General features: G+C 46.5%; 2 protein-coding genes across 3 annotated transcripts; one reads left to right on the top strand and one right to left on the bottom strand.

Annotated features, from left to right (window-relative positions):
- Window positions 1-248: 248 nt before the first annotated feature.
- Window positions 249-6,071, bottom strand: TNFRSF9 (TNF receptor superfamily member 9). The gene is made up of 7 exons (XM_085242297.1): window positions 5,539-6,071; window positions 5,351-5,467; window positions 4,549-4,686; window positions 3,845-3,911; window positions 3,632-3,768; window positions 3,275-3,409; window positions 249-1,578 (listed from the first exon to the last, which is right to left on the bottom strand). Exons 1-7 carry the CDS (start codon window positions 5,633-5,635, stop codon window positions 1,454-1,456), a joined length of 816 nt encoding a protein of 271 aa, XP_085098423.1. The 5' UTR covers window positions 5,636-6,071; the 3' UTR covers window positions 249-1,453.
- Window positions 6,072-6,075: 4 nt separating this feature from the next.
- On the top strand, window positions 6,076-12,999 carry PARK7 (Parkinsonism associated deglycase). 2 transcript variants are annotated; one of them, XM_085242300.1, is made up of 7 exons: window positions 6,076-6,202; window positions 8,082-8,188; window positions 8,852-8,953; window positions 9,541-9,600; window positions 10,091-10,160; window positions 11,680-11,766; window positions 12,569-12,999. In XM_085242300.1, the coding sequence occupies exons 2-7, from the start codon at window positions 8,099-8,101 to the stop codon at window positions 12,727-12,729; spliced, it is 570 nt and encodes a 189-aa protein (XP_085098426.1). In that variant the 5' UTR covers window positions 6,076-6,202; window positions 8,082-8,098; the 3' UTR covers window positions 12,730-12,999. The 2 variants fall into 2 exon arrangements, with proteins under 2 accessions (XP_085098426.1, XP_085098424.1); XM_085242298.1 differs by lacking the exon at window positions 6,076-6,202 and adding an exon at window positions 6,353-6,509.
- Window positions 13,000-13,970: the final 971 nt, after the last annotated feature.

Genomic DNA, 13,970 nt, shown 5'->3' with positions numbered 1-13,970 from the left:
TTTTCCTAGGAGAAAACATAAGGTGTTGATTTGCTACGTGTGTACATTAATTCTCATCCTTAATGTGTGAATTATAAACTAATCGCAGGCAGAAATATTTGATCCTATTTTAAGATATGTTCTACTGCTGCAGAGATTACTCTTCATTTGTAAATATTGGTGAGTTTTCCTATTCCTTCCCCTCTCCTTCAGTTTGTGAATTTGACTTTATTCATAAGGAAAAAAGGAAAGGAAACTTGGACTTTAGGGATTTGAAACAAATTATTTATTTACATATACTTAACTTTGGAATTCGGGTTTCTGTACTTAATGTTTAATATACAGAAGAAATTACAAAAAAAGTTACAAAACAGCAAGTTTATTAAAATTACTATGTAAAAAAAAATCTTAATTTTTGTGCTAATAGACACACAAGCTGTTATTCTTCAGATAATCGTATTCTTTCTTTCAAAGTTGAAATTACATAAAGAAGAAAACCACCCTTTACCTGACGCGTTGACAGGTTTAAATTCTATTTTTGAATAACACTTACAGAAAAAATGAATTATTTGGTTCTGAAAAAGGTTAAAAATGCTGTCACTGCCAGCATTTTCTTTTGGTCTGAAAAAGAAAAGTAACAGCACTTGATTAAAAAGACAGATATGCTGTCTGAGGTTAAAATCTTTCCACCCTCAGAGGAACAGAAATAGTACCAGAAATGTATCACGTTCTACATATACCACATCTGCAACACGTTTACATCACTGAAAAGACGAAAGCTGAATGATGTAGGACTGAGGTGTTGCAGTCTAAGTGCGCAGTGACATCTCTTCCTAAGAGCAAGTCAACCACAGCTTTTCTCAGTGTTTCCACTGCCTCTATTAAGGCAATCTCTGCAATACAACAGCAGATACAAGCTGTTATAAAAAAAAACTTTGCAGCTCTAGATTTTTTTTTTTACATTTTCCTGTCTCTGACATAAGAGGCTGGGTGGTGGTCAGGCCAGATATGTTTCTATGGCTGCTGGCAACTGAAAATCTGAGATGAGATCTGTATTTGCAGAAGAAACCCGACGCTGTTGGGTTTGAGCTATGCTTTGAGAGGAGCTGCAGCTCCAGGCTCAGGAGGTCGGCTGGTAACAGTAATGCAGAGACCATGAGTGGCACACACAGCTCTCCTACAAGCTACAGATCTCCACTTTAGGGACAAATGCTTTCAGGCTTCATGTAAGTCATGGCTCAGGAACCATTTGGAAGATAAGCCAGAATGCCATACTGCCCTTCTATTATTGGTTTTAAGCACAGCAGTACTACTACTGCTTAGAAATATGATTCCCAGTCCTAGATAACAGTCAACAAACTAGAAAAGATGTGTTTTCTCTTTAGAGGATGGACTACTTGCACTCTGAAATTCACAAATTGTAAGGTTGTGTTCTAAGAGGAAACAGATACGGATGACCTGGACAGTCCAATTCTTAATTCTCCAAAAGATCTCTGAATTCTGTGGATTTGCCACAATCTTGATCTTCGCCTTGTTCCTCCTCGGGGAAGCGGCAGCTGCAGGTCTCTTCCTGGATTGACTGTTCAGGCGTAGTCTGCACTGAAGAAAGAGAGCAGATGTTCACTTCCTATTGCTCTTATTCAGCCACCCTTCCTCAGTCACAACTGGAGGAAGGCAGCAAGAAAAAAATCTTCCAGTTGATCCAATAATCTACTTTGGAATTATTCCTCTGCATCATGGTTTGCCAAGAGAAAACTTCTCACAGTTTTTTCCCCTACTCCAACAGGGGCTGCAAGTACTGCGTTTGCCACAATATATACCAACCAATGTAACAAGGGATGCAGCAAAAAGCAGGGAAGTGGTGAAATCAAGAAGAGGTGGTGTTTGCTGAGCTTTCGTATTTTCATTGCTCTAATTGGTCAGTTCTAGTCTGCAGGGAAGGTCTAAATGCCATCTGAACAGAATGTTTTCTTATGAGGCTAAAAAGCACTGAACGGTGCCAAACTTCAAAGATAGGCTTCTAGCAATTGTGAACGCTGCATGCTCTCCCTCTGGGAAAAGATCTAAGGAGCTCTTGCAACCTTCTCACATCCTTTTAGAATCCCGTGATTGTATTAAAACATTATCCAAGACAAGGAATACTTATTAAAAGTAAATGAAAAATTACCCAAAGCCAATTAATACTTAAACCCTTGGCTTAGATAGCAAAGCACATTATGTCTAAACTTCTGGTGCATTTCTTTGAGTTGGAGATGAAAAACATACTTATCTGATTGTGATTATAAAGGAACCTACACCCAAGAACGTTCAAGTGCCAAGTACAGAAATTGTGTTACTTGTCAGAAGTGGTGACAGAAATACTGTAAGTGAGCTGAGGAGGCAATGAAGGCTCAGCATTTCACACATTGGAACTATACAGAGGACACAAAAAACATTCAGCTGTAACATTACAACAGTAAGTAATTTATACATACGGTCACTTCAACAGCAGCTTTCAGAGTGCTATTTCCTGGAGGCAGAGAGCCTCCTTTATAATTTCCTTTGTTCATTTAAGATGTGTTTATTAAATTTTTTGTCTTTACTAACCAACACTGGCTGCAAAGGACTGGGAAGAAAGTCTTTGGAACTCAGGAAACGCAGCATGTTTTCTTCTTGTAGCTTAACCTATGACTACAGCCATTATCCGGGGTAACACAGATTAGTGTTCTTCAAATAATAGGAAAACTTAGGTAATATGGGTACTGCAGAGTTCACTGTAAACACAAAAGTATCTGCAGGTAGAGCCATACCAGAGCTGATAAAATAAGTTAGATGCAATTTACCACAGGGCAGTGCTGGCTTCAAGCTAGCTCTGCAACTCTGCAGCAGCAGCAAGTCCTAACTGTTGCAACAGTGCAGTCATGACTCCAGCTTTGGGTGCAAAGAAGACAGAGGTGTGTTCTTTTCAGTGGTGCCCAGTGCCAGAAGAGGCAATGGGCATTAACTGGAACACAGAAGGCTCTGTCTATACATCAGGAAGTATTTCTTCACTGTGAGGATGATGGAGCACTGCCACAGGTTGCCCAGAGAGGTTGCAGAATCTTCCTGCTTGCTCTGGGTGTCCCCCTGCGTGAGCAGGGTTGGTTGAACCAGATGCCTATTTATGCCTATTTCTGACTTCCAGAGGAAATTAAAAAAAAAAAAAATCATCATCATCTGTTTTTTTAAAGATACTGTAAAAAGATACTTAAAAATGAATTCCTGATTTCTGCCTAGATTGAAAAACAAAAATGGAATCAGAGTGTATCTATCTTACTTTTCTTGAAGACAGCATGTAGCTTCTTTTTCTGCCAGACGCTGAGGCAAACACACAAAGGCAGGAGAAATGCTATGCACAACAGCCCTGCTACAGCGAGAGAAATTCTGATAATGTCCATCTGCAGGTCCTTCCCTAGGAAGAAGCAAACAACGTTCTTCAAGAAGGGCCACAGAACAAAATTCCACTGCACATAAATTAGCCAGCTTTCTTATCCCCATCTCAATAGGTCTGCTTCCAGATTAGTCTGCAGTACTGGAAACGGGTATGAGAAAGTGGTAAGTGAATGAGCAATAGCACGTTTCAAAGTTAATCCTGATTCTTCAGCTCTAAAAGCAACGTTGTACAATGACTCACCTGGCACAGCGATAGGAAATGGAACTGCAGGAGAAGTGGTGGGTGAAGTGGTGGCTAAAGTGGGATTGTCTGAACTGTGTTTGCAAACTGCATCTTTTGTTGCAGTTCCAGGCTGCAGAACCTGGTTTTCAGAACATCTGAAAGACATTTAAAGAAAGAAAAGTAGTGGAAGAAAAATCCAGTTAAGTTAAAGCATTTAGTTTTGTTACTTACGCTGTCCAGTTTTTACAGGAGCCATCAGTCTGATCATTAAAAGTTCCATAGGGACAAGCCTGGCAACCTGCAAAGGACAAGGAGAGGCATGTTAATACAAGGTGAGTATTTAAAAGAACACATGAAATGTTATTCATAACTGTTTGTACGGTATTATCTACAGTCATAGAACTGTTATAAGTTGTTGTGAGTACACAATCATAGAATCACAGTGGAGTTGAACTGAAACGTTCCTTACAGCCCTTCCATCCCCAGCTGTAGGCTGGCTGCCCCTCAGCGGCTCAGGCTGCCCAGGGCCCCATCCCACCTCTCGTTGGGCACCTCCAGGGATGGGGCACCCACACTTATGTGGGTAGCAGTGCCAGGGTCTCACCAACCTCTGAGTAAAGAATTTCCTCCTAATATCTCATCTAGATCTGCTCTCCAAAGTTTAGAATTGTTCCCCCCAGTTCTCTCATTATTGGACCACACAAAATGTTGGTCTCCCTCCTGTTCTTAAGTTCCCATCAGATACCGGAGTGTAAGGCACCTGTTTCCCTGTGCCCATCCCTGTGAGCTGCATGAGCTTTGTACCAGCATGATACTTGGGTACAGTTTCCTGAGCTGTCATGCAAAGGGAACCAACTGAAGCACAATTTCAGGAGCTCAGGAGGTCCTTCCTGCAATTCTTTTGCTGCACAAGAGGTGGTGAAGGGAGATCGTACCACTCCCAGTCCTCTCCTTGCCCAGCCCACAGCTTCTGTCACAGCGGGAGCAGCCATCGTCACTGCAGCGATATCCCTCCTTGCAGGTGCACTCAGCGTCACTTATTGGTGAACACACCTTTAAGTACTTGAATCTTCCTGGAAGAAGGAAACGAGCGTGATGTTACACATGCCTCAAGCACACAAAACCTGGTGCAGCAAAGGTCCAGGTCCTTTGCTCTTACAGAAATTAAGCTGCTCAGTTCAGTGAGAGGTCCTAGAAGTTTGAGTTAGAAGGGACCCGTAAAGGTCACCTGGTCCAACCCACTGCAGTGCACAGAGACACCCACAGCCCCAAGGGCTGACTGCTCCTCCAGCATGGCTTGGCTGTCTCCAGGATGGAGCACCACCCTCTGTGCCCAGCCTGTGCTTCACCACCCTTACTTTAAAAAACTTCTTCCTTACATCCAATCTATTTCAGTTTGGATGTATTTCCCTTCGTCCTGTCACAGCAGACCCTGGTAAAAGCACCGTGCCCTTCTTTCCTACTGCCCCTTTAGATACAGACGGGCCGCTCTCAGCTCTCCCCGCAGCCTTCTCTCCTCCGGCCGCACAGCCCAGCTCTCGGTCTGTTCACGCAGGGAGCTGCTCCATCCCTCGTGGCATTTCTGTGGCCCTGCCGTGGACGCTCTCCTGCAGGTCTGCGTCCATCCCGTGCTGCGAGCCGCTCATCTGGCACGGCACCGCCGGCTCAGCCCACCCGCCGTCCAGCAGCGCCCCACGAGCGATAACGAGCCGAACCGCAGCTCTTAATCCCCGGTACCTTCGCACTTGCGGCACAGGCTGCAGCTGCGGGCTCCCGCCACGCTGGAGAAGGTGTCGGACGGGCACTGCTGGCAGCTCGCTCCCCGCCCGCAGCCCGCGCCGGCCACGAAGGTACCTGCAGGAGAGACGCGGAGACTGTAGAGAAGCGCCGCCGACGCCCGCGGCCCGACCCGGCCCGGCGCTCACCCGCGGGACAGATGGCGGCGCACGGAGCGGCGGCCGCGTGCGCGGGGCTCAGCGCCAACAGCAGCGCGGCGCGCAGCAGCGGGGCGGCCGCTCCCATGGGGTCGGTGCGCGGCGGCGCGGCGCTCTGGACTGCGCGCGGGGCGGCGGGCAGCGGCCCTTAGAGCCGCCCCCGGCGGCACGGCTGCGTCACCCGGGGGCGGCGGGGAAACCCCGGCCCGGCGGGGCTTTCCGGGCTGCGGCGAGACCCCCGTCCTGCCGGGCAGCACCCGCGCGGACCGCCGCCTCAGCGCTGCCGGGCAGAGCGCGCCGCTCCCCGCCGGGGCTTCCCGTCGAGCGACGAGGAATCCCCGCGGCGGGTGCGGGAGTCCGGCCCGGTGCCGTCCCCTGTGGTGCGGGATGACCGGCTGTGAGCGGCCGCCGAGAGTGGAGCGGAGACATCGCTGAGCCGCCCCCCCTGCGGTGCGTGGAAACAAACGGCGCTGTGGGCGGCAGCGCGGGACGAAACGCGGCGCCGCAATCGGCGCGAGGCGTCGCTACAGACACGTGACCTGCCGGAGCCCCCCGGGACGCTAAGCGGAGGCGACGCCCCGCCCCCTGCGGCTTCCCGCAGCCAATTCTCGGCTGCGTCAGCGTCACGTGCCGTCCGTCAGCGAGGGCGCGAACGGTGCGTGCGGCCGCGGGCTGAGGGGAGGGCGTGGGGACGGGGCGGCACCGATGGCGCCGAGGCCGCTCGTCACGAAGTGCAGCGCCGTTTGGCCGCGGTGCCACAGAGACGAATGGGAGCATTTCCCCAGAACACGCGTGCAAGATTTAAGTAATGAATGGGCGGGTGTCGGCCCGGCGGCTGAACGCCGGCAGCACGCAGCCCGCCCTGCGGCACGGCCGTCAGCGGCCTCCCGGCGGACCCGCCCAGCCCGGGGCGGTGCCGGGGCCGAGCGGGGCGGGGCTGCGCGGAGCCACGGCGGTGTGAGGTGAGGCGGGGGCCGCGCGTGGGGCCGCACGGTGTGTGCGGAGCCGTGGGGGGCTGCGAGACGCCGCCGGGGGAGTCCCGGGCCCGGTAGTGCCGGGGGGGCCGGAGGCCGCTGGTTCGGCTCCGCTCGGCCGCCGGCCCGGTGGGAAGGCCCGGCCCATCGCTGCCCGCTCTCGGTTTGCCGCCGTGCCGCTGCGTTCCGTCCGCGTTGTGGCCTGTTTGGTTTGTCTGCTGCTTCGTTGCGTCCGTAGAACGGCCGCGGTCGGAACGGGCCTTAAAGATCTCCCGCTTCCAACCGAAATGGGGCCGCATCCTAAAATAAGCACGTAAAGAAGTGACCTTTCATCGAGGCGGGCTGAGCCGTCGGCCCTGCGCCGTGCCAGCCCTGTGGGAGCGCTGCGTGCCGCGGAGCGAGTGGAGAAGCTGCGCTGTGGTTGTTCTGATCCGTAAGAAAATGCGGGCAGAATAAACGTGCGCCTTCCAGAGAAGCTGTTCTGGAGCGCCGGCGGGCCGCGCCGCACCACGGCTCGCACCGTGGCAGGAGGGCTGTGCGGCTCCCGCTGCGCCCCGAGCCGGGCAGGTCTGCAGGGCGTCCTGCTGGACGCAGCCTGGAAATAACGGCTTTCTAAAAGGTGCCAACTGGAAATACGGCAGCTGAGGCAGAGGGAGGGGATGGTTTTCTTTGGTGGAGACAACTGGGCGTGGATCTCGTTTTATGAGGTGCTCCTGGATGCTCTGCATCTGTGCATGGGAGTTCCCTACGGAGGAAGAGATCTGCCTCACAGAGCGACAGACCTGCGAAATACCTCCTCTCACATCATGGATGCATTCAAAGACTTCTGTCAGACCAGCATGAGTTAATGTGGATTTTTGCGTGATGTTGTTACTTAACCTTCAAATGGAAATTTGGTCGTTCACCTCAGTGTGAACTTTGTAGCTAAAAACGTAATTCTTAAGCCAAGTTTGCTCAGTTTGTTCCATTTTCTAAATTCTGTGGTCTGCTCCCCCGTCACACGTGTGCACACGTTTCTCCACCACTCAGTTATGAAATACTCAGAAGATCTATGGCTGAGGGTTTGCAGGGGCACCGGTCGAGTCATTATTAAGTCACAGGAAACTTAACGAAGTGCACTGTGTGGAAACTAAATACCAGATGTGAGGTCAGAGCTCACAGAAGCTCTTTTTATAAATGTTGACCTGGGTAGGAGTTGGTAGTCTGGGTATGAGTGAGGGCAAACTGCAAACAGCCCAGCCACCCACCCTGAGCCCTTCTCTGGCAGACTGAAGTCATGTCAAGTCATGATGAGGCCGAGGTGTTTTATGTTCTGCTGCTGATGTGCTGTACTTCCCACTGCACAGATGTGTTAGTCGTGTCACGGCGTATGCTTTGTAGCAAAGCTCTTAAGTAGGATTGCTGTGAATGTCACTTAAGCAAGTGAACTATTTTTAAGATGGCTTAAACGAAAGATAATGCAGAAGTGCAAATTACTTTTAAACTTTACTGTTAGGAACATTCTATACAACATTTTATACTGCCTTCTAATGTCACCCTGCTCACAAACTTCTCTTGCAGTTGCAGTCCCTTCAGACATGGCTTCGAAAAGAGCGTTGGTGATTCTGGCAAAAGGGGCAGAGGAAATGGAAACTGTCATCCCCACCGATGTTATGAGAAGAGCTGGGGTGAGTATGTAGACAATGAAGAGTCTATTTTTTTCATGATTGCTTGGTAACATCAAAATCTGGGCCTCAAATTCAAGTTCAGAGTGTATTCTGATGCATGATGTCAGCGTTCGCCTTAGCCTTCTTACCAGTTAGCCGGTGCTTGTGTTACCCGCCAAGTAAGGATGAGTGACATTTGTCCTTAGGAAGCATTTAAATTAAACTAGAGTTTAAAGTAAACGAGAGTAGATGTTTCAAGTAAGTCTTACCCTACCAAACATGTCTGCTGCCCTGCTGAGCAGTAGGGGATTTCATTTGTTGTGTAGGGTTCTGAACTGCTTTGTTCTCTTCAAGCTTGTGAGGTTACACAGCTCTCCTTGGGCTTTTAAAATTCTGTTAGTAACTTGACCTCTGCCTGGTGGGATTCCTGGTGCTCTTTGTTACTTTTGCATTAGTAGTTGTACACAGTATTATTGCCTGATTAAGTATGAAAATAAAATTTTAAATAAATACAATAACTGAACACTGAGAGAAATGACTAAAATAAAAATTACCTTTCCCTAATGCTCTTGTGATTTTGTTTATGTTTGTTTATGTTCTCCTTTTTTGGGTGCTATAGGAAGTATAAGCTTGTCAAACGTCTTTAACTCTTGAACTGTAATGATAGATGTATTCTTCTGTTAGATCAAGGTGACTGTTGCAGGCCTAACTGGGAAAGAACCGGTGCAGTGTAGTCGAGATGTCCTCATTTGTCCTGATGCCAGTCTAGAAGATGCCAGAAAAGAGGTTTGTCATCATCCTGAATTGATACAATGATCAGTATGGCCTTCCTGTGATTTTCAAAACTGAATTCTTAAAGCCTTTAGAAATGTGTTGCATGTTATGTTCACTCTGTTATGTGCCACAGTGACTTGCAGAATTGCACATCAGTCCCTTCTGTCTTCTCCAACTTCACAGCAGGCCAAGATGAGATTTGGTTTTGCACAGTGTCAGACATGAAGCTTTATTTCACATGTTGGTCAGCCCACCAAAATACTGTGATAGGACACAGCAAAAAAAGCTTCTGATGGAAAGCTGTAGAAGCTACAGCAAAAACACTTGTCTTCACAATGCAAGAGCTACCATTTGCTTGTGAAAGCTCGTAGTCACTGGACTTAAAAGTTTGTTCTGAACCAGACTTTATAGGCTGTTCCTGGAAATATTTTTTTACATAATTATTTCCAATTATTTGCTTTTCAAGTGTCATTCAGTAGAAGAAAAGGCTTCTCAGAGAAGGATCCCTTTGCTTCTCAATTCACTTAGCTGTACTTTCCCTAGAGCAATGTGACAGATAAGCTCCCCTCTGTTCAACAAAGCTTTATCTGTTTGTTTAGGGACCTTACGATGTCATTGTCCTGCCTGGAGGTAACCTTGGAGCTCAGAACTTGTCAGAGGTAAAGTCCTGGTATCATAAAGATTCAGAAGCATTCTCATGTGTAGTAGATGGTCTGCACTCTCATAGTAATAATGCAAGTTCAGTTAAACAACTGAAAATTCTATTCTGAGTGAATCATTAAGAGGTAAGTAATTGTTAATAGTATTAAGCTTTCTTGGAAATGTAGAGGAGGGATGTAAATTCTTGTACCTGACTACCTGGTAAAGCTGTGTAAAAATTGAAGGCTGCTCAATATTGTGTGAAGGTTTTTCTTCATCATCATGAGAAGATGAAATGGTTGCAAATGAAGATTTAATTTCATGAATGTTGGAGCAGGTTAAATCCACATTGCCCTCCCTGTCCTGAGACAAGATGGAATGTTGTCAGGCTGTTTTTCTTTGTAAATCTTGTTTGTAAATATGCAGTAGAAAATGGTTCAACTATGCTTTGTATGATCAACCCAAATAATCAATTCAAAGCAATGACTTTTTTTTTTTATCTTTGTTCAGTCTGCTGCTGTTAAAGACATCTTGAAAGATCAGGAAAGCAGAAAAGGCCTGATTGCTGCTATTTGTGCAGGTGGGTTAATAACACATCTTCCTTTGATAAATACTTGGTATTTTGAAAGGACAGGCAAGCAGCCATCCTGGCTTAGAAATTTATATTCCTGTAACTTAGTTACAAGAATCTGCACTACTGACAAACCCATCAGCATTTGAATTTTTCAATCAGTTGGGTTAGCATCTTAAAAAACAAAAACTAGTTTGCTGGGTGTAGTGGAAATGCTGTCACAAGCTGAAGCAGTGATGGAGCACCTGGTGGGAAGGCAGGGCCAGCCCAGGGGAGCTCAGGTGCATGCAATGAACCTAAGTGATGAAAGGAGTGGAGCCAGGATCTTCCCCTTTCAGCCCTCATTTAAGGGTTGGCAGTGAAAGTGAGAGTATTTCTCTGGAGTTCCCTGTGTAGCTGAGGCCCTCTGAGGGTAAATAGCTTTTTTTTTTTCTTTGTTTCTGTGTGTGCAGCTGCCACCTTTGAGCAAGTCCTCATTTGCTGCAGCCTGGGGCTTTGTTGCTCTGCTGTCATTGCTGACCTTTCCATTGTGTTACAGCGTTATGCTAGGTTTTTAGTATAGTGGTGGTTTGTTGTTTTTTTTTTTTTAATATCTGCTAATTTTCTATGTGAGGATACAGTGCTGGCAGAACATCGTTACTATAAATTTGTCTCATGACTCTTCTGCCCTTTAGCTTTAGCAGGGTAGCTGTAAATATAGTGTTACAGGCTCACCTTCAATTGAGTGGTACTAAAGTATGGAATTACTCTGCAGAGAGGCTTGTTTGCTTATGTGTTCTGCACAGCTAGATATCTAGTTCATTTCTGATTTGTATATAAGAAAGAAAGCCAAGATGAAAAATTGCCAATACTCCCAACTGATCAGAGAGAGCGGCCTAGGTGCATGTAAGGAAGACTGAGGAGAGAGATGATGACGGTGTAAGAGATGCTCTAGTGGTGTGTATTTGTAGCATGTGCTCATATTTTGCGTGGTTCATAGCTGCTTTTTATTTTGTTTTCACTCTTCAGTTGAGCAATATGCATACAAATTTGTGAACTGTTCTGAATGTGGTACTGGTAGTCTTTTCCTTCTCTACCCATATCTGTTGCAGAACAACTGTAACTGTTCTCAGTTGCTCAGTGAAGTCCTTTGCTTGTATTCAAGACGCTTCATTTATTTTAGCTTCTCCAGCTGAACACAAAGAAAGTTAGCTTCTTGTTACTTCGTTTTCTGAAATGAATCAGATATGCAGAAATGACACTTGAATCAGGCAAATCCTGCGTTCAGTTTCTTCTGGAATTCCCGTAAGGATTTTTTCTAAGACAACTTCACACAAGCTCCTTCCTCAATTCAGGCAAAGGAGGAAGTGATGAAAAGAGAAAGAGAAAGAATGTTAAAACTGAAAAGTTAGTGTTAACCCACCATCTGTCCAAAATACTGCTTGGGGCATGATTCCAACACATAAAGACTTTTTCAAATGAAATTTTATCTGTTAATTGCTCAGCAGGCAGAAAAGTTTCTCACGGATGTATCTGTGTGTCCTTACAGGTCCTACTGCCCTCCTGGCACATGGGATAGGATTTGGAAGCAAAGTCACAACGCATCCTTTGGCCAAAGATAAAATGATGAATGGAGGTATGTAATTAACTTTATAAATTTATTTCTAATCTCTTCTCAGAAAGTATTTTATCCCAACTCTTAATCTAAAGAAAAGCAAATAGAAATACAGAATGAGATGCAAATGCTGATTTTCCTTAGTGCTTTCAAATATGTAATCAAAATTCAACTGAATGTACTATCTCCAAGTCAGTTTAACTTGGAAATGCAAGGCTACATTTACATTCTTATCTTCAGGAAAACAATGCTGCTGCTGGAAGCATTTTTTTGCCTTGTCACCTTCTGTCATTTTGCTTCTTTGTCTTGCTGGTCCAAACAGCAAACCCCAGCAGCACCTTTTCTGCTTTCCCAGTGCTTTGGTGCTGTGAGCAGCCAGCAGGCCCAGCTGTCTTTCTCATACCAAAGTAAGGTGCTGGTGAAACACTGTTCAGATCTATGAACATTAACAAGCCTGGAGGGGGGAGGAGATGGCAGAATTCCTCTGGTTTCCTCTGCATGCATTTAGAGAAGAGAAAGATGTGAACAGATGACTTCTTGATAAGCTTGTAGATAGATGCACTTGTATGCATGTGAACAAGCTGGCAGAGCTGCCTGCAGGGCTTCTTCCTCTCTGAGGGCTGTAGGCAGCGATGAGTTGCTTGGTTCTGCAGGGACAGGGATACGGAGCCCAGTGATGTGAGCGATGGAAGTGTGTACTCTCAGTGTGATGCTGGTGTCAGAGCCTGCTGCTCCTCAGTTGCCATAGCCTGTGAGCAGGCAGGTCTGTGCTCTGTGGCACTGTACTGGAGACTGACCCTCTTATTGTTGTGTCACCCCTAAGCTCACTACTGCTACTCTGAGAGCCGTGTGGAGAAAGATGGGAACATCCTCACCAGCCGTGGCCCTGGTACCAGCTTTGAGTTTGGGTTGGCCATTGTTGAAGCACTGATGGGGAAGGAAGTGGCTGAACAAGTGAAGGCACCCCTAATATTGAAAGACTGAAATGCTGTTGTGGGACATGGAGTAGAACAATTTCAGGTGGAGAGTCTCGTCCTGTAGAGTAACTGAAAGATGCACGATGTAGTTGAGGATGAAATTAGCAGCTGTACTCACCTGAATTAGAATATCTTACCAGTTTTTATTCCTGGAAGAAAATCCTGTTAGCAAAAAACTTTATCATCATTAGCATGATTAGATAATTAACTTAGCTCTTGGCATTTCAAAATCGCATGGACAAGTGTTGCTGATTAAATAAAAACAAACCAACCTTGATTGTGTGTTGTTTCTTTGTGCATTTTCTCCCATCCCAGACCTATGAAATATTTGCTGGCTCTGTGTGTTTGGTCATAAGGATGTTTGCTGCTATGTAGCTTGGTTGGAAGTGCCTTAATTTCTGAAGAGACTGCTCACGGGTTCTAGAATTTGGGTGTCTCTGAATGACTGTGCCCAGAAGAGGCACATTTTTTGAGGTTCTTAGACTAGCTGGTTTCCCTGTACTGTTATATTTCAGTGAGTTATTTTGGGGAAGATTGTTCCAAACCATTATAACTGAGTTATTATGAGCTCTGCTAAGAAGTCATTGCTTACTTCCACATACATGCAGTTTAGACTCCCCCTTTCTCCTGGGTTGGTGTGGTTTGTTTGTTTTTTTTTGTTGTTGTTGTTGGTTTGTTTTGTTTTTTTGGTGTTTTTGTTTGTTTGTTGTTTTTGTGTTTTTTTTTTTTTTTTTTAAGTTAATTGGAGAAAGTCCTCTTGCAGTGAAGTCACCAGCTAGGTGAGATAGTGAGCGGCAGGCAGGAACCAAACTGCCTCAAACAGTAATGAATCTGGTCTCTGGTGAGCACAGCACCATCATTTGCATTTTTAACAGGAAATGTGTTAGATGGGGAACTGCTGCCTGTAAGAAAATTGGCAGCAGAGGATGTTACTTGTGCTGGCTTCTCTTGTCACTTCTAACACGTTACTCACTTGCCCTTCTGCTCTTTACAAAAGACCTTTTCTTTTGATTGCGGAGAGGAGGGGGTAGGAAGTCATGTACAGAAAAGTGGGTGCAGTAGGGGGTACTGCCAAGCTGCTTGGTGTCAGTGCTGTGATGGAGGAAGCCCAGGGCAGCATGAGCTCACCCTCACATGGGGCCTGTGTGTCCGCGGCTTCCTCTGCTGTGTCCCTGGCAGTGGCTTTTTAAGAAATAGCAGCTTTCTTTCCTCACTGTGCTGCTCTAGAGCATGCAGCAGCAGCCTGCC

This window comes from Meleagris gallopavo, chromosome 23, assembly GCF_905368555.1.
Source record: "Meleagris gallopavo chromosome 23, MGAL_WU_HG_1.1, whole genome shotgun sequence".
NCBI classification, from domain to species: Eukaryota; Metazoa; Chordata; class Aves; order Galliformes; family Phasianidae; genus Meleagris; species Meleagris gallopavo.
Note: the sequence above shows the minus strand (reverse complement) of the source record. Positions and strands in the feature narration are given on the sequence as shown.

What these genes read in the sequence shown, in the direction of transcription:
- TNFRSF9 (XM_085242297.1), bottom strand. Translation starts at nt 5,635, where the DNA reads ATGGGAGCGGCCGCCCCGCTGCTGCGCGCCGCGCTGCTGTTGGCGCTG. An exon ending in CCTGTGCCGCAAGTGCGAAG is followed by an intron (nt 4,687 to 5,350) that starts GTACCGGGGATT and finishes TCCTTCTTCCAG; the next exon opens with GAAGATTCAAGTACTTAAAG. An exon ending in TCCTGTAAAAACTGGACAGC is followed by an intron (nt 3,769 to 3,844) that starts GTAAGTAACAAA and finishes AATGTCTTTCAG; the next exon opens with ATGTTCTGAAAACCAGGTTC.
- PARK7 (XM_085242300.1), top strand. Translation starts at nt 8,099, where the DNA reads ATGGCTTCGAAAAGAGCGTTGGTGATTCTGGCAAAAGGGGCAGAGGAA. An exon ending in TAGAAGATGCCAGAAAAGAG is followed by an intron (nt 8,954 to 9,540) that starts GTTTGTCATCAT and finishes CTGTTTGTTTAG; the next exon opens with GGACCTTACGATGTCATTGT. An exon ending in AGATAAAATGATGAATGGAG is followed by an intron (nt 11,767 to 12,568) that starts GTATGTAATTAA and finishes GTCACCCCTAAG; the next exon opens with CTCACTACTGCTACTCTGAG.